This window comes from Pinus tabuliformis, chromosome 2_1 (assembly GCF_031772625.1).
Source record: "Pinus tabuliformis cultivar Carrire ecotype Pingquan chromosome 2_1, CPIR1, whole genome shotgun sequence".
NCBI lineage: Eukaryota > Viridiplantae > Streptophyta > Pinopsida > Pinales > Pinaceae > Pinus > Pinus tabuliformis.
In genome coordinates this window covers 397,450,589-397,475,945 of record NC_142299.1, presented here as the reverse complement: position 1 = coordinate 397,475,945, position 25,357 = coordinate 397,450,589, and the positions used below count along the sequence as shown (strand labels likewise).

At 39.3% G+C, this 25,357-nt stretch overlaps 1 protein-coding gene across 1 annotated transcript in view; it reads left to right on the top strand.

Moving 5' to 3' along the window:
• The window catches only part of FASS (tonneau 2 (TON2)), a 305,773-nt gene that overhangs the window by 158,884 nt on the left and 121,532 nt on the right, over nucleotides 1–25,357 (top strand). Inside the window, exon 10 of the mRNA XM_089402758.1 lies at nucleotides 9,522–9,597. Within this exon, the coding sequence (XP_089258884.1) occupies nucleotides 9,522–9,597 (76 nt within the window). The remainder of the gene's footprint in view (nucleotides 1–9,521; nucleotides 9,598–25,357) is intronic.

Sequence of the window (25,357 nt, the reverse complement as noted above, 5' to 3'; positions counted from 1 at the left end):
AACTGGCAATACTCTGCAAGATAATCTGGCCAAAAATTAGTGAGACAGTGTTTGTCTCACTCGACACTGATCCAACTCCAAATCTGGCACAAATAGGCTACTCGAACTGCCCTTGTGTCAACCTCTGCGTTGCCTTTGTGCAGGCCAAACTCGCACTGCCTGGAAGTTGCTTTGATGCTGTTGTTTTGCCCAACTCAGCCTCCGAGAATGACTCGCTTGGCCTTTTGGAATTTCTCTTGGCCTCCAGCAACTGAATCAACCCTGTCTTAAGCTAAATCGAACTCCTCTGAAGCTGTCTGCATAGTCCCTACACATCCTTACAGAGGAAAACTTGGCCCTCCTGCTACTAACTCTCTGAAACTGTAAACTCCTCCGGAATCTCTCTCTGGTCCCTCTCCATCTCGACATCTCTTTTGGCTCAAACTTCTCTCCCTTGCTTGATCTTTGCCAAGGAACTCGACCTCTCAAGTGTATTCTCCATCTAGAGATCAAGTTGCTCTTATAATCTCTTGTTGGTGAACCAATGGTCATGATTCGATCCTCATCAACAACTGAGATCATCTCAAGCTTGATCCGTGTGAGTATCTAGGGAATTCTCACCCTTGTCAATTAATTACTGTTAATTAATCACTTTTCCTAATTTAGACAGGAAATATTTAATTATTGATCAGTTAACTTAATTGAGCCATCTGTAGGTATTTTCTCCTGAACCTTATTTGGGTTTTGGATATCTTGTGTTCTCTAGCCTCTCTGACACAAGTCGAGACTATAACACCTGTTTGATGCTACCAAAACTAACACTCCCTCTTAGCGAGGAAGGTGTTCTCTCTGTCTCATAACATCCATCCATACGCTATTGATGTTTGACATCTAGGACAATTTGCCACTGCCCACCAACTACTGCGCACACTCTGATTCATTTGCCACTCTGTAGTTGAATCATCCTGAATCTGTGCTGTTGCTGACACTACACTGTACCACCTGTACCGCTGCCAACTTTGCTCTGCGCTGCTACCCATCTTATGTTGCTGCTAGTTCTGCAACTACTGCAGTTGAGAACAGAATCCTTTAGATCAACTATCCCTGTACTACAATTGTCTCCCGAGTCTCTGACCGCAACTAGTCTCTGCACTGTCCACTATGTAACTGTCTGCACTGCCACTGCGCTATGCCCCTCAGCATCAGATTGCAACTAGTTCTGCCACTGTCCCGCAGGATTTGACTGCGCCATCTTGAACACTGACCCTCCAACAACTAAATCTGTGGGCCCCTGTAGCAAGGGTAATGATCCATATGAGCAGTAAACTGCAATTGTTGTTGCTTCTCTATGGACCATGCCCAAATCTCTACAACTCTGGGGTCTAGAGCTCAATGTCTACCCACCTCTCTCCTGGAGGTATAGTTGCATACAGAGTGAATTCGTCCTCCAATCTGGAGAACAAATTGTCGATCTCTGCCTAGGCTGCTTCCTGCACCTACTTCTCCTTCTTGTCCTTCTTCCTCTTCAGACACTGGGTATTGTAGTGACCAAACTCACCACATCTGAAGCACTTGATCTTCAATAAATCCTTCTTCTTTTCTCCTCCCTGTGAGCCTTGTCCCTAATTGGGAACTTTCTTTGCCTTCTCGTTTGATACAAGGGCTACATTCTACTCTTCCTTCACACCCTTCGGTCCTTTTCTATAGCTGCCACTAATATTGCTCTCAACTAGAGCAAGCGTCATCTCCTCCTGTGTGAAATCAACCCATAATCGATCCCAACCTGGTAGATTATCTCGTCCAGTGATACCTTGTACAACGGTAGCTCACTCCGGGGTGAAACCATTGAGAGTTGGATGCACTAGCTCACTCTCTTGAGGTGCTTCTCCCACTGCGGTAGGCGCGTCTCAAACATTTTGAATTCTGGTGCTATAATGAGTTGCCCCTTTATTGAAGTTTCTAAGTCTACCAGTTAGAAACCCTCCATGCACTTTACTGATTTATTCCTACCTACTTGTGCTGTTACTTAACAAGTTATTTACAATGTAAATACTGAAAATAAACACTAGTGCATGCTCAACGTATTACAGATCATCAATTGAAGGAAACAGAAACAAGCACACAAAATGACACCGTTATTTTTGGACCAATGTCCCCCGAAAAACCCGATGCGAGAAAACCGGTGCAGCTACCTGAGGGTTTTATTGTTAAGCAACTCTTTTTTGAGTACATTGGCTGCCAAACTGGCTAACCCGACAGAGATAAAAATCTGACAGCAATACCTCTCTTCGGAAGCAGGTTTTTGGAAAGCCTTCTCCAAGAAATCCCTCTCCAACACAATCTGAAGCCCAGCGTCAGCCCTGCTGGTCTCTGCGTCAACCTAAAACCCTCTGCGTCAGCCTACTGAGGCTCTGCGCAGCCTCTCTGGCTCTCTGCGTCACTCCTGCAACCTCTGCGTGGATGACGCAGGCCCTTCTAGCTCTGCGCAGTCTCTGTTGCCTCTGCGTGGCTCCCTCTGGCTCTACGGCTCTGTGCTTCTCCGTTGGTCTCTTGGCACTGTCCCTCCCTCTCCGCCTCGTACTCACTACCCCTTGCTGCAACTGATCACTGATTCTATCTCTCTTAGCAAACCCCGCTCTAGAGAATAGAATGACTGATCAAGCCTCCTCTTATACTTTTCTCATTGACATATCAACGACCGAGATTAAGTCCCTAATCAACGGCTAAGATTAGATCTGGCTTGATCCATGTCTTTTGGACCATTCTAACACAGTTTTATATTAATCCACATTAATATTTTAATTTCCCGAAGTTTAGACTTAGGGACTCTATTAAACATATTAATTATTTTAATATCTATTGAATTGTTTAGAATTTGCCCAAACCCTTTCTGGGTATTGGAGATCTCATGTGCCCCAAATTCTCCACCAAATTTCGTGGCTAGAGAACATCCGATGCTACCACAAATCAGCACTCCCTCTCAGTGAGGACTGTGCTCTAGTAATAGTCCTCACTGAGTATTACTCTGATCATCTGGCATCGGTCCCTGTGCTGATGCTAAGCCTGCTGCCCACCATCGTTTGCAATGCTGTATCCTATATTGTTGCCCATGGTTCAAGTTATTTTCAGAATTATTCAAAAAATATTAATGCAAATACACTGCGGCCTACACCAATATAAAGATCAAGTACTGAAAAATAAATGAGACAACCACACAAAGGACACACTTATTTTTGTAGTAAACGTCCCCCGGAAAAACCCAATGTGGGAAAATCGGTGCAACAGATATGAGGGCCTTATTATTAAGTAGATTTCTAAATACAACTAGGGTGTGAAATCTGGCTCACCCAACAGAGAATAAACTCGACAGAAGTACCTCTATCTGGAGACAGATATTTTGGTGAATCCAACAACTAGATGAACAAACACCACAAGTGACTGCGTTGTCCCCAGTACTGTGCAGCGATGGCTGCTCCCAACTCTGCGTTGGAACCGTGTCACCTCCTCTAGGAGCTGCGTCACCCTCCTAGTGAGCCTTCCCAGCTCAGAAATTGATTTGCTGAATTGCTGCCCGGTCTGCCTCATAGAAACCCCAGTGTTGCCTTTAAGTGATTGCATCAGCCCTCCAGCCTCTGCGTCACCTTTCCTGGAGCTGCGCTGTCTCTCCTTGGTGCTATGTTGCCTCTCTGCTATGTATTCTCGGCCTTGGATGGAAGTCCCTCTGCCGAACCGCCCCTCTCTGCACTAGAAGCTCACTCTGAAATTCTCAGCAAGCCCCACCCCAAAATTTTGATTTAGCTCAAGTGTTACTCTCACTGTGTGTGTTCACCAACTGACCCCAAGCCTTCCTTTATACTTTTTGTGTTGAGAGATCAACGACCGTGATCTAATCTCTAATCAATGGCTAAGATTAAATAGACTCAATCCTCGTCTCTTAGAAGCTTCTCACCCATATTTTTATTAATACCCATTAATATTTTAATTTTCCTAAGTTTAGACTTAGGAACCCCATTAAAAATATTAATTATTTTAATAAAATACAATTTAGGTGGAATTTCTCCAAAGGATTTCTGGGTCTTGGAGATCTCATGTTTTCTAATCCCTCCACAAAATTTTGGAGCTAGAGCACATCCAATGCTACCCAAAAATCAACACTCCCTCTTACCGAGGAATGTGCTCTAGCAATACTTCCCAACAAAAGTATCACACTGATCCACGACATCGGTCCTCTGTGCTGCTAATGTTCGGCCTGCTACCCTTCATCCACTACGCTGCTGCAATCTGTACTATTGCCCATGACACTCCCACTGTCACTACTGCATTTGTACTGCAACTCCCTCTTGATATGCTGCATCATGCTACCCATAACACTACCACTGCTAATTGCTGCACTGCAACTTAGTTGCTGAGAAGTAAGCAACTAAAGAGCTACCCAAAAGCTGATGTGTTGGTCAGTCTGGATGTCCCTTGACGTTGAAGCTACCTCTGCTGCTAATCTGTGCTAACCCTCTGATGCTACTGCGCTGTTATTTTATCTGCTCTGTGCCTCCCACACTGCTGCAACATTCCACTACGTTGCTTCAGACTTTGGCACTCTAGGTCTAACACTGTTGCTCCATCATCCCTCGCACCGACTCCCGTCATTCTGTTACTCTCATTAAGGGCTCCCGTAGCCGTATGTGATCCAAGAGTTTGGGCACCTCAAGGATCCTTCCTTGTGTGTAGTCCTCCCGACTACAACTCAATATCACCCCACGTCTTCTCTATAGGTGCATGAGCACTCATGGCGCAATCATCATCGTCCTCCTTGTCAGCTTGCGCTGGAGCAACCTTTGAGTCAGACTTCTCTTCTTCCGAGGGCATTACGTGGCGAAATGACCCATTTCTCCACATCTGAAGCACCTGACTTTGGATATGTCCTTCTTCTTTCATTTCTACTGCCCTAGCTGTCCTGCTGATGCAAGAGCCGCATCCTCCTCTTCCTCCTTCTTGATTCTGATCCCTTTGCTGCAGCTTCCCGCCTTGGTCAACCGTTTGATCTCTTCCTGTCGAAGAGCTGCCCACATCTCCTCCCAATTGGGAAGAGAATCTCTGCCCAAGATACTTTGGACAAAGGTTTCCCAATATTTATTGAATGCATTTAGGGCAGTCCTGATCATAAATTCAGGTCTGGTGTAGCCCCTACGAAATTTAGCTGATGATGGATCTTTTGCAACCTGAGAAGGAAGGGATCAATTTCTTCTCCCTTCTGTATCCGAAATTGTCTCAGCTGACTCTCAAGCAAGCTCTTCCGCTGATCGGAAGTTACCTTGTACAATGTGGTGAAGGCCTCCCACATTTCCCTTGTCGTGTCCTTCTCAACAATATGTGTGATCACATGATCTTTGACCTCATCCAAGATCATGCACTTCGCTTTTGCCTGAGCCTCCTCGTACTTCTTGAGAGGATCAACATCAACTGGAACAACAATCATCCTCAAGGCATAATCCTTGATGCGATTTTTATCCAAAACTGCCAGGATCCTGGCCTTCCAGACGATGAAGTTAGATGCTTCATCCAACCTGTCCTGATCCCTCACTCTGTTAACTGCCATCTATGCTCAAATGAATGTCGAATTGGTTATCTTCTCCCTCTTTCGCTGCTGCTCCAACAAAACTCGGATTTGGATTTCTTTGGCACCAGAAATCATCTAAGGAACAAGCTCCCTTTGAATTTCGATTTCCTTCACAAAAATCCTTCTACCAACAACTGTCGAACCACCCCTCTGATCTCTCTTTGCTGCTACTCAGTAGTGGATCTAGATTTCTTAGCAAGAAATCTTCTGAGCAACTAATTCCCTCTACTTTGCTTTTGCCCCACTAGGTACTGTTTTGCACCAACAGAATCAACACCCCACCAACAACTCCAAACGAAATCTACACTGCACCTCAAGCCACGACAACCGGAAAAACGAGACTCAACAGTCTCTGCACTAGCCCAGTGACCACTGCGCTGCCCTCTGCAGCAACAACGTCACCCACTCAGGCTGATGCAAGCTCTTCGTGAGCCTCCCTTGGTGACTGCGTCACCCCTCCTCTGGTCTCTTGGCCAGAAACTGCACTGTCTCTCGGGAAAATTGCCTTCACACGGATTTTCCTCTGTCCTTTCGCAGATGGCTTCAGTCCTCCTTGATCTACAATTGCTTTGATACCATGTGAAAATTTCCGAATCCAACAAACCAAAAATCCCTGCACTTTAAAACTAATGTATTTTTGAATTTGGTTGGGCCACAGGCTCTTGTAGGTGGCCTTTCGGTAAAACCCGTAAACCCGGCCCAAAAAATAGATTTTTATATACTTTTTCAAGTCTTTAAAAATGTGTACGTGGGTATAGTTCATAGGAACCGCGTATGTACGCACGCACTTTAATAATGGGCCGTGTTGTGTATGGATTTTGAAAAACACTTTCTTGAAGTAAGGACAGGTCTGCAAGGGGAAAGGGATCTGCCTAGGCCGTATAAGAGCATGGAACGAACAAAGTTCGTTCTTCAAGTTAAATACTCCAAAAGAATTGGAATATAAAGATCTCCATTGAGATACAAGAATATATATTAAAATGTATGAGTGAGAATGATGATACAATTGAGAGTGAGGGTCCTGTATATATAGCCAGGTAAGTACCCTTTATGAACAGTCATGTCTCCTTAGACATACCTCTTTGTTTATCTAATTATTACTTATTTACATATTATTATGTTTATTATTTATTATCTGTATTTATTACTTTTACATAATTATATTCATAACACAGCATCTGATCTACAGGAGTGGTAAAAGATGCTATAACAGCCATGTATTATTAATATGTTAACTATGGAAAATTTTTCCATGAACATTAATATTTGTGTGATGGCAATCTAACAGTGTTGATAATGGGTTTTGGGGAAATGCAATTGTTGTTGCATTGAAGATATGTCATGTGCTCACGTGGCTCTTGTGGAAAATCAGCAGGCACCAGAACTGGATATCTAATTGACATGGTGGATGTGAGTTGATCCATATGTGGTCTTCACATGGTTGGTTTTTGTAAATTTTTGAGTTCTTAAATTTTGATTTTTTGTTTCAAGGGCAGTGAAAATAAAAAGTCTTATTTTATGGTAAGAAGGGGAATAACATTTATATTAGGTGTCATCAGAGGAGACCTTAATATTTTTGTCACTTTGTGTTGGTGACTTGTGGCCAATTTAATGTTAAATAGATTCATAGAGGTTGGATGGTTACCCACGTACTATCAATATGCCAACTATGGTGATACAATGTGTACGAGATATGTGTTGTTGCATTGTTAGTAGTAAAGCCTGTTTTTATATTTGCTATCTCCATCATTGTTGTGTAAAGGTGTGTGTACCATAATTATCTATATAAGACACCGAATATTCATCATGGTGCTTCTTAGTTTTTATTGATATATCCATTTAGGGTTTTGGTTTTCTTTTTCTTTGCATTTTATTAGGCAGCCATTGTTTCTTCAAGGCCTTTGCACTTGGGCTGGTTCCTTTTGGACTTACTCATCTATGTGAGTTGTTACTTTATGATGTACTCAGTCAATGTTTGTTTATTTTTTAGCTTTAGGTTGTTAAGATGAGCCATTATCTCCTATCTTGTTAGTTCCTATGTTGAGGGAGCATCATTATGATCTACTTTCACGTTACTGTTAGCTGCTTTTGGTTACAAGTGGACATAAGTATACTCTTTCTTTAAGCCTTAAATTATGGTATTGATATTTTCATTATAAGCATTCTGTCATTTAGGGTGAGGGTTCCCTGGGCACTTTAATGATCATGGGCAATGAAAAGTTGTCCAGCTAAGTCACCTGACACGAGGACACGGGACACGCAGGACATGAAAATTCGAGTGTCTGAAACAAGCACGTTGACCCCTCGGAACTGGACACGTAGGACACATTATATATATATATATTAGAAATTAGATATTTCTTACACAAATTCTCATTCACGATACAAATTCAGACATAGATCTAGATTTTACATTGTAAATTTAAAATTTGTAAGTTTTACAAAGTAACATTATGCATACAAATACAATTGTGACAAATTCATCAATGATCCAATAGGAGAAAGACAAGAAACTGCAGTTTTCTCATTAAGTCATCAAAATCAAAATGTGTTACATAGATAGTAGCAATGCCAATGGCAAATAGAAATAGCAAATACAAAACAACTACATGTACAAGGCAATAGGTAGCTCATGAGTCGTCAATCATCATCATCAAAATTAGCATCACTGTCATGGTCACCACTGCTCTCCTCTGTTGCATCCTCCTCCTCTCTATCCAATATCATCTCTGCATCTGCTAGTGTGGAGGATGACCCCTCAACAGTGTCACCATCATCAAAAGTGACAGGCTCTAGCACTGGCTCATTAAGATGCAAGTTGGCCAATGCCAACTCAACATTGTTGTCCAAACATTGCTATCCAAACACTGCAAAATGCACTTGTTGCTTGAATCACCTCCAAAATGCTCCCAAAACCTTTGCTATAAGCTCCCACACACTCACAGAAGAAGACACACTCAAGAATGAGTACCAAATGAGCCCAAATGGCTTTATGGGCTGCGCAACACACTTTTTTTAGGGGACAGTGGGACACATGTTCTGAAATCGGGACACGCAGGACATGCTGTTGAGATTCGCGTGTCCCTCGAATTCCACCCTCTAGGACACGTCAAACACATTGAAGGGACACGTGTCCCAGCGAATCATGTTTGATTCGAGGGATTCAGGACATGCCAGGGGTTTTGGACGAATCCAGGTTCTTAGCTGTCCAGGTGTGATTGCGCTCATGTTACCTGTTAATTTGAAGTTTATATATGCTTAGTTTTTGTTTGCGTATTTTTTAGTTTTAACTTCATATGACGAGCCACGGGTTCTTATCCTCTTGGTTCCGAATCCCGATGCAGATAGAGCATCATTATGATGAACTTTCACAGCCCTCTTAGCTGCTTTGGGTTCCTTGTGCAGATTAGTATAATCATTCCTTAAGCTTTAAATTCTGGTATTGCTATTTTCATCATAACCCTTTTGTCATCTAGGATGAGGGTTCCTTGGATAGTTTCATAGTTCTGGGCAATGGAAAAACTGTTCGGCTGGGATTGGGCATCTGTTCATGGGCTAGGCATGTAGAAAATATCTATATAGGATGTACATTTTCGTTTATCTTTTGTTATGTTACTTTATGCTGTTGGGGTAACCTGGTGAACTAGCACAGATCTTTATCACATAGTGTACATCCGAGTCCCATTGACCTAGTTTTTGGTCATTTCTTTTCCATATGCTGCACTGCCACATTGCTTTGGGCATTTCTTTTTGAAGATTGAAATAGTTTACACCTTCGATGGAATATACAACAATTCAAAATGAACAAGGGATATCAGACCTAGATGGTGTCCAAATTTATTATATGTTTCAGTCTATTATTTTTTAGTATACCCACTGTTTATGCTGCTTGATCTAATACAATGTTTTTGTTGTGTGCTTTATATAGGAAAATGAGGAGGAAGTTGCTGATAGTGAGCAGGGTGAGAACTGGTTTTCTCTTACAACAGCGCAGAGGATCTGTGGTATGAAAAAATTCTTCTTTCCAGATAATGAAGTGGTTATCTGATCTTTCTATCATTTTTTCCTAATTTGGCTAAATTGACAAATCCGAGACCTGTGAATACATCAGGCCATTCAGGAATGAAACATATTTGTTTCATGCCTGCACTGTGTTTTATTGATTGTACAAATCCAATTTTGCTTTTTGAAGAATTCTGTGTTTGCTTTACAACTTCAGCTTTAATTTGTCAAATGTATGTGTTACCCACCAAGGTGTAGGGTAAGCATAAGGGGCTCTCGAAACTGCTGTTGGCAAGAAAAATGGTTTTCAAGCCATGACGTCTGAGAGGAAAATGTTGCTGATAGTATATGAAGCCATTTGGTTGGGTTCTGTCAAGGGATTTTTTGAAGCCATATTAAAAAATTGGTGACACCCCTGGCAATCTCTATCATAAATATGATTCGCTGTAATATGTACGTTCAGTTTAAGTGGATAGCTCATAAAATGACACAAAGCAATACAATATCAGCATGTATGACAGCAGAGCTACTGACAGTCATTGCAAGGTTTCAACTGGCATCTTTAAGGAGAATATTTGTCACAATGTTAAGACTGGAGAAGCAAAACATCAACTAAGGTATCTGAGTGTCATATTGTTGCAGGCCTGCAACTATGAAGACTGCCTAGGACACAAACCAGCCACTAATCTGGTGCAAGGAAGTGCTCAAATTTGAGTACCCTGTATACATGCCATCATCTCTGGGAAAGAAGACTTGTAGCAGCGATGATCACTTCCCTTCAGTTCACAGTGATATTTTGAAGACTGAGGATAATTGTTTCAGGACTATGGAACACTGCCAGTTGGAGGACAGACCTAGCTACAGTAAGATCTAAATTTCAGAAGCGTAGGCAGAATGCTCCATTCGGCATTCTGAAGGAAAATCCTGTAGCATGCCTCAGATCTGAAATTGTACCAAGAGAAAGGCTGTGTAGCAAGTCTTGCTCGAATTTCAGAACAGCATGAGCCTCCCTTTGTTAGATGAAAATTGAAAGTGATAAGGGTTATATTTATATATGGGAACACCGGGGTGAATAAAGTTTGGAGCCAACCTATCCCTGCACTTTAAAACTAATGTATTTTTGAATTGACCCAACCTATAACTGGACTTATAATTCAATTTGTAAAGGGACTGTCTCATTATGAGGTGTTTCCTCAAGCAGGAAATAGGCTTAGGAGCCCATCTTTGCCCTAGAAGCGGGCTTGACGACCTTTTTATCTTGCAGAGCAACCCCTTAAAGGACCTTTGGGCGATGATTTAAGGGCATGTCTGCAATAAAAAGCCCACATTTGAGGAATGTGTGGAGATTGTTTTAAGTTACATTTGGGGAGCACTACTTAAAGGTTTCATATGTCCACACTATGTGAAGAAAGCCAGTCCTTAGAGAGCTTTGAAGATTGAGTGTTGCTTGGAAAAGCGCATTTTGGTTGTATTTTGTGCATTGGTGGGCTTGTGCACCCACTTTTGAACGAGTCTAGGGGTCTGTTCATGGGTAAGAGGACACATGGCAGTTTCGGATTCCGCATGTACCAACTGTTGTGGATGTTGTACCATTTGTGGGTGGCTTTTCCACTCACTTTGGAGGACACTTTTGGAGGCACTACTAGCTAATTTGGTGGATTGCCCATTTTTTGGGGCTATGTATGGTAGGTGGGGAGCCCTTGTACCAACATTGGAAACCATTTGGGGCTGTGTGCCCAAATTTAGAGGCTTTTGGGCAGCAGATTTGGAAGAATTTTGGAGAAGTCATGTGGCTGAAGGTCCTTCGGAGGCTGGATGCTACACCAGCACCCTCTTTTGCCCTTCATTTGTGGAGAAGAGTCGTTTTTTTGGGCTTGTACCAATAGATTTTGTACATGTGGCATTGGAAGTCCCATTTTGTATTACTTTAGATTAATTAATTCGTAGGGAGAGCCTTTTGCCCCTCATTGGGCTATTTTAACGGATTTTATCTTAGGAAATTGTTATTTATTATGAGGGAAGTTGAGCCCTTCCTCTATAATAAACAGAGGTGCACTTCCTCTCATTTTCATGGAGTTTTGGTGGTGAAATCCCATGGTATTACGAAATATCTCCGATTTTTTGCTTGTAAATTTTGTCTTTGGATATCTCAAGTGAAGACAATTATCTTTGGGAAGATATTGTTGAAAAATAATTTCTGATCTATAGATAATTACTTGTGTTATTATTTACCATTAGTTTAGCTTAGTCAATTTTCATCAAGCAATTATACATCAGAAATTCAACCGTTTTCAGCGATAAGAAAGTAGAGATCGCAGTGCACGAAAACAAGAGACACCAATGTTTAGGTCAGAGACCAAGGAAAAACCCCATAATGGGGAAAACCCAATCAAACCTTTCCTTAGAGAGATCCTTCAACAGTACATCAAGACATGGATAATACTGATCACAAGATGGCTTCCACAAGTGATAAGATCTGCTCCACAATGTTCAACAAGATCACCAATGAGAGGCTAATCCTCTCACCATATCATAAAAACATAGCTCGGATCTCTTCCCTCTAAGGTTTAGATAGATCTGTGGAGGCACCAAGGTTACTTGGGAGCGGGGAGCGACATTTTCAAAAGCTCCCGGTTTGGGAGTGAATTTTTATATAATATATATTTTGATGCATATATGTCAACAAAAGCATGTAGAATGATGAATTAGATATAAAAAGCATAAGAACACAGATTGAACCATATATCATCAATCATCTAGAAGTTATAATCTTCATCAACCACGTCCACAAGTTAGTAACATACAACATATCGAGTCTCACGATTCATCAATCTTAAAGTTTCAAGCTTTCAAAATTCAATACATAACACTTATCATTATTGATCACCAAAATTATATAAAAATCCTAACGTGAAATGAAATGTTATAAACCGAAATGAAATGAAACAACTTTCAACTTTCACAAAGCATCATATACATAATTCATTACCAATGAGTTATAATTGCCAACTTCAAACTCAAACTGTCATATATTGTTTACAAAAAAAAATCATAATAAATATAAAAGAGTCAACAATTATAGAAACTACTAGAAACTAGAAAAGTCAAGTAAATCTATTATCTATTGCTAATGCTTGGGCCTCTTGCCGCCACGAGAAATGTCTAATTTTTGAGTCTTGTTGGAAAATCAGGATCTTTGTCATTAATATCACCCTCTTAGCATTGATATCTAGAGTTATCTTTGTCATTACCTCTGGATATGTATAGGGATCTTTGTTATTAATATCACCCTCTAAGCATTAGCATAAGATAGAAAAAACATAGCATGTCAAGTCAAGATTTTGTTTTAGTGATGGGTACATTTTTAGTAGGGTCATGATAGAGGAGTTCGACAACCAATGTCACTAACATCAAGGTACATAGAGGGATTGGTGCTCTTGATTAATATGAATTCCATATTCTAATACATGATAAAATCCAATGGAGTCATTGCGATCCCCCTAATCCTGAAATCCTGAAAATCTGATAAGCTACGTTACCGGATCCGTTGAAGGCAAGAGGTGGAACCGCGGATCCCCGAATCCGAAACTGGTACGGATACGGATACGCTAGGATCCGTGTACGGACAGTTAGTGACTTAGTTAATGACTATCTGCCAGCGTCTATCTGCCAGCGTATATATATATATATATATAAAGATTTAAATAAAATTACGCGTGGTTTTTTAATACCATCTGCCGGCTTTTATATATATATATATAGATTTCAATAAAATTATGCGTCAACAATTTTTTAATAACCTTTCAATATAAAGATCTCTGATTTAATTAAAAAGTTTATTTATTTTAAATAAACTTTCAATCATAAAGATCTTTGATTTATATATATGAATAATAAAGTTATTTTAAATCAATTTGTTTTTTTAATAAGATTTCCGATTTAATTAAAAGGTTTATTTTGATGTTAATATATATATGATAAAGTTATTTTAATTTATTTACGTATCATAGTTTTTAATACCATCTGATTGATATATATATATATGCTTTTTGGTTTATTTTGATGTTAATATATATATAATAAAGTTATTTTAATTTATTTACGTATCATAGTTTTTAATACCATCTGATTGATATATATATATAATAAAGTTATTTTAATTTATTTACCTATCATATATATATATATATATAATAAAGTTATTTTAATTTATTTACGTATCATAGTTTTTAATACCATCTGATTGATATATATATATTATATATGCTTTTTAATACCATCTGGCATATATATATAAAGATTTTATTAAGATTACGGGTGAAGTTTTTTAATACCATCTTCCCGTATATATATATATATATATATATATATAGATAAAGATTTCAATAAAAATATGCTTCAAGTTTTGTTAACAACCTTTCAATATAAAGATTTCTGGTTTAATTAAAAAGTTTATTTTGAGGTTAATAGATATGTATAATAAAGTTATTTTAATTTATTTATTTTAAATCAATATGTTTTTTAAATAAGTTTATAATATAAATATTTCTGATTTAATTAAACAGTTTATTTGGATGTTAATATATATAATAAAGTTATTTTAATTTATTTATTTTAAATCAATATATTTATGTTTAATAAACCGTATGTTTTGTATTTTATTTTAAATTTTTTATTTTTATAAATCATAACTTATATAACTTTATGTTAGGTTGTTAAAAATCAAAATATTTTTTAATTTTTATAAATTAAAAAAATATATTTTATGTAATAACTTTATTTTAACAATTATATCAATATGTTAGCATTAATATTTATATGTTTATTTGTTTGTTAGTTTTTAAATTTCATCATTTCAGTGTTCAAATTCATAAATTATCTAATAATTTTAGTTCTAATGTTGTGATTCATGAATGGTTTTGATTTTAAACATCAAATGTATTTTCTAAAATTTTAAAAAATATTATTATATATTTTTGTACTTGCCGTATCCTCCTCGTATCCGGATCCTGCCTTTTCAAAAATGCAACGGATCCGTATCTGGATCCGGATCCGTATCCGAATCCTGGTAACTTAGCTGATAAGTCTACTGGATTTTGAATGAGATCTAAAATTCTAGTTTCTCCATATAAAATCCAATGAGGTCGGAACCTCTCTCAAGCATCCCGAGCCATTTCATGGCAATGTTAAAAATGTAAGTAAAAGGATGAAAATGAAGATTAAGGAGTATGTCACTTTTACTTTAAGAATTTAACATTACCATGAATCACATATCAATACTATGGCCAGAGGCTTGATCATTAGTCTGCCCCACTAAAAAATTACTGTTTCTTTGAAAAACATTGCATTTGGAATGTTTTTACAAAAAAAAGTTGCAAAAAAGGCCAGGGAGCATAAATTTCACTCTCGGGGTAGCTCCCAAAGGGAGTGCGCTCCGAGAGCGGGTTCGAGGGTGGGGGAGCCGTTCCCTCACAACCCTGGGAGGCACAAAGGCTCTAACCAAATTACAGTCCTTATGTGGCTCATATCTAAGACTAGAGACAGGTCTGAGGTGATCTCAATCCTCACCGTAACCACAGGGCTAAAGTAGATCAAACTCGGACCAACAAATATGCTTCAGATCACACAACAAAAGTCTTAGACTTCTCTTCTAGCTCTCGAATTAGGCACCTCTAGGACCTGACCTAGTAATCACCTCCAAGAAGCAAGAAACTCTGACTACATAGACCTTGATACCCTCAACCTTGAAGTAGATTCAAATGGAAATAATCTCGGACTAGGATACATATCTCAGACCTCCTTAAGTAGCCTCAAATTTGGACTAGGAGTAGCCTATTTCAGACCTTCCACAGAGTCTCAGAACTTCGGATTTCTACTCGGACCGGACCAGAATTGAGGAGATAAATAGATAGAAGAACTTTGGATTTCTCTTGATTAGCCCTTGATTCCTTCTTTGTTTACCTTCGCATGGGAGAACAGATCAGACATATGTGTGTCATTCGAATTTCTCGCAAGGGGGACGAATATCCTGCTATATATAGTCTTTTCAAGGTCCGAATGGGTGCCATTTGGGGGCAAGCCGACTTGACCATCTAGAAGGGTTGACTTAGCACATGTGGAGCCACTTGTAATTACAAATAAAATAATAATTTTCTTCTTTACAAAAATACATTTTTGACCAAATCAAAAGCATGAAGAACATGCTAGAAACAATAATAATAATAATTTTGTTTTTCTCAAGTATAATAAATAAATTTATGAAGACCGACCATAGTTACAATTTCAACAACTATGTCTTGGATGGATGAATTTTCATTAGATTTATGAAGTGATACTTGGATGATTAGTGTTATTTTATTGTGACTTTATCTTCCCTTTTGCTATGTTTGTTGGATGGGGTTTTTATTGAGCCTTCTTGATAAATGCTATATCATTTTAATAAAATCTGATTCCTTCATATGCAAAATTTGTCTTCGAGTATCCATCAAGTAAACTATCTTTAGCATTCCTTGACCTTAAAGTCTCATGGTGTGGAAGGTTGCTAGGTTTAGAATAAGAAGTTATCCTTTTCTCTTTCCTAGTCCATCCTAGGTCTTCAATGATTGACTCACTTCTTGTCTAACTCCATATGCCTAGAAATTCATTAATGAGCGAAGGTACTGACCCTCCATTCTCCATCACTTTATTCTTTTTTCGTAAATAGTTAAGTTTAATGTAGCATGTGTTTGGGAATCTGTTTGAGCATCTCCAATGCCTATCATGAGTCATTAGTTCTTTGACCTTGCTACTTCATTTCACCCGGAGCCATACATTATTGAAGATTATTTTTGTGTGTCTATATAGTAGGATCCTCGGAGGGTTTTAGTCTAAGAATCCTTGGGTTACTTAATCTCCAAAATTTGCCAGGAAAGCCTCCCTTGTGGGGATAAAATCTGCCCACAAAATGGTAGGGGAATTCACTACTGAGGTGACATTGGTGGTGGATCCCATTGTTGTTAGAGATCTATTGCAACCTAGCACTAGGGTGCTAGATTTTTTTTGTAACAATACCTATTTTCTCCTCTATTGATGTTTGTTACCACTAAGTCTGTCATCCAGAATGTGTAAAAGCCGCAAACATCGTGGCAATAGATTTGGGTAATTAGGAGGTTAGCCTTTGTCACCTTGCCAATCTTCTTCTGCTCTTCAAGTTGACTCTTCTCTAGCTCAAGCAAGGCTTCCCTAATTAGGGTTGCTGGAATTTTAGGGAAATGAAGTGACAGGGTGGTTTAGAAAGTAGTTTACCAACAACATAGGTTGCAGAAAACAAAGTGGATGCCAGGACTAGATATTAATGCCTAGTCCATTTGGTGAACGGGGTCGTAACCAACTCAAATGAGAGGCTATCTTGAAGGTTGAAAGAGTACAATATGGTTGAAAATTATAATTTGACTGCAATCCTCTTGCTGTCATGTATTGCAAAAATAAAAATATGGGTTTTGTTACATATATGGACAACATTCCATGCTCAAGGAGATTACAACTATCATGAGTTATGTTAATGTGCATTCATCCATAAATTGAGAGAAATAAAATCATGAACAAAATTCCTTTGATAACATGAAATGAAGATGGAAGGAGTATACATAGTTTTTATCCCTTGAGCAGATGTCAAAAGCCATTCCAGCAAAATGGAAGTAGCAATAAAACTTTGAAAGATAAGAAAAGATAATTATATTAATATCAAACAAATGAATAGAAAGTAGATCAATGAGATTGCTGAGTACAACGATGTCAACATAAAGTAGTAGTACTAAAAGGTCTCATTTAAATAGCAAGAAGTAAAAACATGAAGTCTCTATGCAAAAACATGCAAAAACCCTTGAACCCAAGTGTGGTTGGTTGAAATGGGTGGAAATGTATAGAGGGAAAGGATCTAGGCACTGTGTCATGGCCACTAGATCTACCTCTTCTAACATTTGAGGTCGAATCAAGAAAGCTTTAGATAGGATGATGCCTCAAGGAAGGTCTAGATTCTCTACTACACTATTTCCTAGCCACTGTAACTCGCTAGTTGATCTCATCTGCTTGTTGATAAGGGATTTTTGATGATAATTCTATTTAGGTACTTCTGCATAGGTCTAAGTGTCTAGACGCTTGGAAGTCGTCCAATGGATCTTTAACCATAGCACATTACTTTTATTAAATGAGTAATTTAAAATAATTGCCTTCTATAATAAAAGTGAGTTATTCTAACGAAATGGACGGGGTATTTGCATTAGTGAATTAGATGAATCTCAACCATTAATCTTAAGTGAAGTTGAGATCTAATCTCAACCGTCAATCACTTTGAAGATTAGGGATGTGGATTTTGTCCAGATGAGAGCAAGGTTAGGTGAAGGAGGAAGACACAAAAAGTGTTGTATTTTTTTAACAAGAGAGTGATAAAGGAATTTTACTCCAAGTGTTCAAGGGAGAGTGATAAGGTACTTTCATCTCAGCAATTCAGTCCAAAGTAAGAGATTACAACATATTTATAGCAAAAGGAGAGAAACCTAGTAATTGGAGTTATTCTAACGAAATGGAAGGGGTATTTGCATTAGTGAATTAGATGAATCTCAACCATTAATCTTAAGTGAAGTTGAGATCTAATCTCAACCGTCAATCACTTTGAAGATTAGGGATGTGGATTTTGTCCAGACGAGAGCAAGGTTAGGTGAAGGAGGAAGACACAAAAAGTGTTGTATTTTTTTAGCAAGAGAGTGATAAAGGAAATTTACTCCAAGTGTTCAAAAGGGAGAGTGATAAGGTACTTTCATCTCAGGAATTCAGTCCAAAGTAAGAGATTACAACATATTTATAGCAAAAGGAGAGAAACCTAGTAACTGGAAAATTCAGTTGGAAATTCTAGCCATTCGTACAACCAATAAAAGGTAGGTCACAAGCCATACAGGCTTTAATATTTTTGCAGTAGATTTGTAGAGTCATACAATAGTAGATTTGCGATTGTATAGCTTGGTTGCAGGGTTGTACCACACACATGTGAGTTTGCAAACACAATAGGTGAATTGGGTGCTGTAGAGACCATATGGATAGTGCAGTAGCGACCTTTTTGGTTGGCAAAATTGCTAGGTTTGCTGTAGCTTGTATTTTTCTTAATGGGAAGTTTATTTTCCTAGTTGGAAAGTCCTTGTATGTTGAAGATATTATGTAATGAACAATAGATTTGAATGGTAGAATTTATGTGTTTGCATGTGTGAGATTGGCTAATTTTTGCTCCGTTGATTTTTTTATTTACTATTAAAATCCCAACAATGTTGTTTTTTGGTAAAGCTGAAATTTTTAATTAAGTTAGAAGGAAATTTACTAAGAAATAAATTTGCTAATTGCTGGGGTTAAGGAAAATTAACAGGGATTTGGTTCGGTGACATTGCTGAGGTCTTTGGGGATGGGGAATGGTCGCTCGTGTCCACATTAATTTGGAGCTAGAAATGGTGCTATCATTAGCATGTCTCTTGGTTCCTCTAGCTGATGGGAGCATCATGAAGGAGGTGATTTGTTGAATGGGATCTGGCCTAGGTTGAGGTCGGGGAGTGTGGGCATGAAGTTTTTGAGGGCCTCTTGCATGTAAAAGGCTAAACATCTCTAGCTTGAGAACTGGAATAAACTGGAAAAGGTCTGGACCCCCCTGAACAAGCAATAAAATCTCCCATGGATCTCATAATAAATGGAGCTACAAAAAATGAAGTGCTCCTTTGTCTCAATCTATCAGAGATTACATAGTTGACGTATACTATCTAAACGTCTGTTATGTAAAAAATTAGTTAGTCTTTAATTTTAGATTTATTATTTAATTTTAGGATTAATTAGACGAAAGGGCACGATCATAAGATCATGCCCTTTCCCAAAGGGTGCCCATGGCGGTATATAAGCCAGGCAACCCAGTGTAAACACTCATCATCTGTAAATTCTTATTATTAATAAAATATTTCTATATATATTCCTGTCTATCCAGAAGTTTATGCTTCATCTGGTAGCAGAGCGGTTAGGTTCTTAGGCAGTCCGCTCAGTCCAGCTGCATCTCGCTGTGCACAACAATTGACTGAATAAACGTGCGTTCCCCAACGGCAGTGGAAAAAAATATATTATAAATAACAGATTCGTAGCAGTCCTTTTTTCTGGATGTAGGCAGCCTGTGCGTGGGGGCATCGGGTCACCAAGGATCCGCTGTCTGCTTCCGTCTGCATGAGTAAATTGAGCATACAATAGAAGTCAAGGCAGGGTCAGACCCCATCAACATCAAGCCATACCGATATCCATATCTCCAAAAAACGGAAATTGAGAAATTAATCCAAGACCTTTTAAAGTGTGGGACCTTGATCATCTTGGAATATATAATCAAGTGGAAGGAGTTGCCGAAGAAGACGTTTCTTGGGAGAATGAATCATTCTTCAACAACATCCGTCGCTACTTATGCTTTGAGGACAAAGCATTCTTTCGAGAGGAAGGCAATGTTATGTAAAAAATTAGTTAGTCTTTAATTTTAGATTTATTATTTAATTTTAGGATTAATTAGACGAAAGGGCACGATCATAAGATCATGCCCTTTCCCAAAGGGTGCCCATGGCGGTATATAAGCCAGGCAACCCAGTGTAAACAATCATCATCTGTAAATTATTATTATTAATAAAATATTTCTATATATATTCCTGTCTATCCAGAAGTTTATGCTTCAACGTCTATTTGGTGGTCCATCTCAACCTGTTGAAGAATGTAACTAGGTTTGGTCTTCATAATTGTACTTGAAGTCAAAATGTAATACATTTGTCAAAAGAAAAGCAAAAATAATTTTTATTATTATTGAATTGACTTGTTAAAGCATGGGTTTCACTTTAATGCTTGGGCCAATTGTCATAGGTCAAGCCTCCGTTGTAGGCTTTAGGATTGAGTCAAAGTCTATCTTGTCATGTTGAAATTCTCTTCCATCAAAGTCTCCTTGATGTCGGCCTCAAAAATAATCTCCATCAAGTCAGCTTCCATAAGGAGAACACATGTCGGCTCAATACAAAGACAATGCTCTTCAAAGTCTCACATCGGCTCATTTCAATATGAAAACAACTATATATAGGAGAGTATACCGCTCCACAGTTCAGACATATAGCTCGGATATAATTTCAGAAGAAAGGTTCGGTGAAGGAGCTCGGATTTCAGAGACAAGTTCAGATAAATCAGTGACATTTTTGGTATACGTTCTGTGATACAAATGCAGATTACAGTGGAGAATAAAGACAAAAATTTGTTGATTTGTCACAGTGAATGGTTTGGTGCTATTTCAGTGGAGATATTTCGGTGTTACCATAGCCAATAATTTCGGTGCTACCACAGTGAATGATTTCAGTGCTAGTACAGTGATAGAATTTCGGTGCAAGCACAATGATAAGGTTTCAGTGCTATCTCAGTGAGAAAACTTGGTGTTACCACAGCAAGGATGGTTCAGTGCTCATTGCTATTTAAAGATACAAGTTCGGTGCCATTGCAAGGACCAAAGTGTGAAGAAGGATGACTGCTACAGGAGCAAAGAATGATAAAACTGAAGAATGACATGGCAAGGTTGACTTGATGGATGGAGGTAGTCTTGAGTCTAAGTTGTGAGGGTCTTGGTCGTCTCATTTTGAATCTGCTGAAGGAAGAATTTTGGCTGGGTTTCCCCCTAGAGTGGGGTTTTGCCCTGGCAGTGTGCCTTCACCTTGTGTTTTCCTTTTTATATGTTGATTGGCATTAGTCTTGATGATAAGAAAAGATAACTCGAAAGAATAATAAGGAAAAACATCACAAGTTAATGTCAAGATAAGAGAAATCATTTAACTGCCTCTCTTTGGATTTCTCAACATGGAATCAGAGCTATGGTCATTGTCAAAGGCAGTTTGAAGAAGGGCAGTTCTGAGCTAATGGAACTAAGATTTCAGTGAGCATATTAAAGACACCAAGAAGGAAGAGGTTCAGATATCTCAATGAAAACAGTCGGATCATTCCAGAGAATGAGCTTGTAGAATTTCGGTGAATACACAGTACATCAAAGGAGTAACTTCACTATAAATTGCAGAAAGATTCTTGGCATATAAGTGTGGACTGACAGTGAAAACAAGAGACAAAATTTCGGTTTATTGCAGTGAAGAAAACTCAAACCATAAACTGAGTCATCACAGGACCGAAGGTTTGTGTATGGATAATCATTGCTTGGGCTATATCTACAACACCATACTACAGAATAATGTATGCCATTACTAATGATGAAGACAGGGATGTCACTAGAAGTATATACAGATATTTTTGTCATAAGTTATCAAATAGAACCAAAGTATGAAGCATTTGACTAAACTGTGTCATCGCATCCGAAATCTGTTCTATGGAGAAAGAAGTCTTGAGGACCTGAATTGAAAATTGTAACCAGCTCAAGGAAATCAAGTATGTATTGATGCATATACAAGTATAACAAATCTAATAAAATCAGAGCTGGGTAATTCACAAGGTATGTATGTTCATAAGCGTTTAAATTTCTGTTATCTCTAATGGATCATATAATCCTTGTTTATAATTAGGGATAAAGAATGTACTCTCTAGATAACACATTAAAAACTCTTCCTCTAGGATTTACAAGTAATCTAGGAAACAATCACCATCCTGGACGTGTTTAGTAAAGGGCTTCTTCTATGCTCTTAACCTGCAAAAAGATACCCAAATACAGAATATGCGAAGAAAGATACCCAGCACATAGAATAGTGAGAGACAACAACAAATATTTTATTATTCAGAAAGCAATGTTCACTGGCCTCTTCGATGGGGCAACCTCCAATAGAGTAGAGCTCGATACAAAAATAAGACACGATGCTCCTCTCTATCCTTTATATATGACTCATACATGCAATACCAAGGATCAATACCATGGGTTTTATTAATACTATCTATCTAATACTACGGCCCATTTGCAACTAACTGTGGTCCCGTCATTAATTGCGGGTTAACCACTTACAATTATTAATATGGGCTTTATTGACTCTTGACTATGACTCGATCCCATTACATAAATAAGGGGGTTAGGGTGGGACCCTAACATGCCCTCCCCCTTAAGACTAGCCTTGTCCTCAAGGCTGAAGCTGCGGAAACTACTGAAGAATAGTGGCTGGTTCCCAAGTTGCATCTTCCGGAGAGGTGTCTTTCCACTTGACGAGGACTTCCCTAATCATGCAGCCCCGCAGGTGCCTGTCTCGTGTGTCTAGGACCTGTTCAAGTTGGAGCCAGATTGACCCTTCTTCGTCCAATTCAGGTAGACTGGTTTGAATTCTGCAATTGTTCCCAATCACTTTCTTGAGGCATGAGACATGGAAAACTGGATGGATTTTTGCAGTAGGTGGCAAAGCCAACTTGTAAGCCACTTCTCCAATGCGCTGAAGTACTTGATATGGTCCGTAGAATTTTGGAGATAGTTTCTGACAACCCTTGTCTTTGAGTGATGTTTGCTTATATGGTTGCAGCCTCAAAAAGACCTGATCCCCTTCTTGAAATTGGTGCTCTGAGCGATTCTGGTCTACCTGTTGCTTCATGCAGTTTTGAGCTTGATGAAGATTCTCTCTAATATGGGCGAGCATGGTTGCGCGGTGTTGTAGGAGTTGATCCACTGCTTGTACCTTTGAGCACCCCTTGATATAAGAAGTAGGGGAAGGAGGGAGTTGACATATGCTGCTTCATAGGGAGTCATTTTGGTGGTGGCATGATAGTTGGTGTTATATCACCATTCAGCCAGAGGTAACCACTGTACCCAAAGATGTTGCTTTTCTGAAGTGAAACACCTAAGGTAGGTTTCCAGACATTTGTTGACGGCTTCAGTTTGACCATCCGTTTGCGGATGATAGGAAGTACTGAGTTTTAGTTGAGTGCCTTGTAGCCTGAAGAGTTCCTGCCAAAAATTACTGGTGAAGATCGGGTCGCGATCGGACACAATAGAAGTGGGCATGCCATGCAATTTGAAGATCTGATCCATGAAAGATTGAGCGACCAAAGTCGGTGTAAACGGGTGGGGTAGGGCGCAGAAATGAGCATACTTCGAAAGTCTGTCCACAACCACCATGATGACTGACTTGTTTCCTGACTTTGGAAGACCTGTAATGAAATCCATAGAAACCTCCGTCCATATTGATGCCGGGATGGGCAACGGTTGTAATGTGCCTGGTGTGTTGACGGTCTCCCCTTTGTGGCGTTGACAGACATCACATTCTGCTACGAAAGTAAGGATGTCCTTTTTCATGCCTGTCCAAAAAAATGATCTTCTGGTGCGAGCATACATCTTCTGAAAGCCTGAATGTCCTGCAATGGGGGATGAGTGCAATTTTGCCAAAATGCGACTTTTGAGGGTGGATGTTGGTGATATTACGACTCTGTCCTTGTAGCGAAGAATCTCATCCTGCCACGAGTGGCCCTTGGTGGAATTTGGATCCACCTGCAATTGAGAAATGAGTTGGGAGAGCCCGGGATGTGAAAACCATTCCCTGCGAGCCTCTTCAATCCATTCTGGAATGGGGAGGGAAATTGCTAGCAGAGTACTTTCCTCCTCAAATTGGCGAGATAATGCATCTGCTACACTATTGTCTTTCCCTTTCTTGTAAATGATCTCATAATCATAGCACAGCATTTTGGCGAGCCATTTATTTTGTTGTGGGGAGGATAGGCGTTGCTCCAAAAAATATTTAAGACTATGATGGTCTGTGCGGATTTGGAAACGTCGCCCCAATAAGTAAGGTCGCCAGGTCTCTACTGCATGTAAGATGGCCATCATTTCCTTCTCGTAGGTAGATTGGCCCAGATTCTTCCCACTTAGTTGTTGGCTTGTGAAGGCCAAAGGTCGCCCTTCCTGCATTAAGACCGCCCCAATACCCGTACCCGAAGCATCACATTCAATGACAAAAGATTTGGTGAAGTCAGGTAGTGCTAAGACTGGAGTGGAACACATGGCATTTTTGAGAGCTGTAAATGCCTGTTGTGCGTCCTCATTCCAGAAGAATGAATTTTTCTTCAGGAGTTGAGTGAGGGGCTTCGCTATGCGACCATAGTTGCGGAAAAATTTACGATAATAGCCTGTGAGACCCAAAAATCCTCTCAAGCTCTTCAAGGTCTTAGGTTGAGGCCAATCCTGCATTGCCTGGATCTTTTTTGGGTCCACCTTGACACCTTCACGCCCCACAATGTGGCCCAAATACTCAACTTCTTCCATGCCAAACGAACACTTGGACATCTTGACAAATAATTTATGCTTGCGGAGCAGTTGCAAGAGTAGATCTACATGCTAAAGATGTGCGGCCCAAGTGCAACTATAGATGAGGATGTCATCGAAGAAGACAAGGACAAATTTCCTGAGATATGGTTTGAGATGGTGGTTCATAAGGCTCTGAAAAGTAGAGGGGGCATTACAAAGACTGAATGGCATGACCAGGAACTCATAATGGCCTTCATGAGTTCTGAAAGCAGTCTTTGGAATGTCAACTTCCTTCATGCAAATTTGGTGGTAGCCCAAGCGAAGATCTAGCTTAGTGAAGAATTGAGCCCCATTGAGTTCATCCAGCAAATCGTCAACCACTGGGATGGGAAATTTATCTTTGACTGTCAACTTATTGAGGGCCATGAAGTCTGGACACATCCGCCACTCCCCATCTTTGTTGAGCACCATGACCACCGGTGATGAATAAGGACTAATGCTGGGACGAATGACACCTGTTCCAAAAGTTCCTTGAT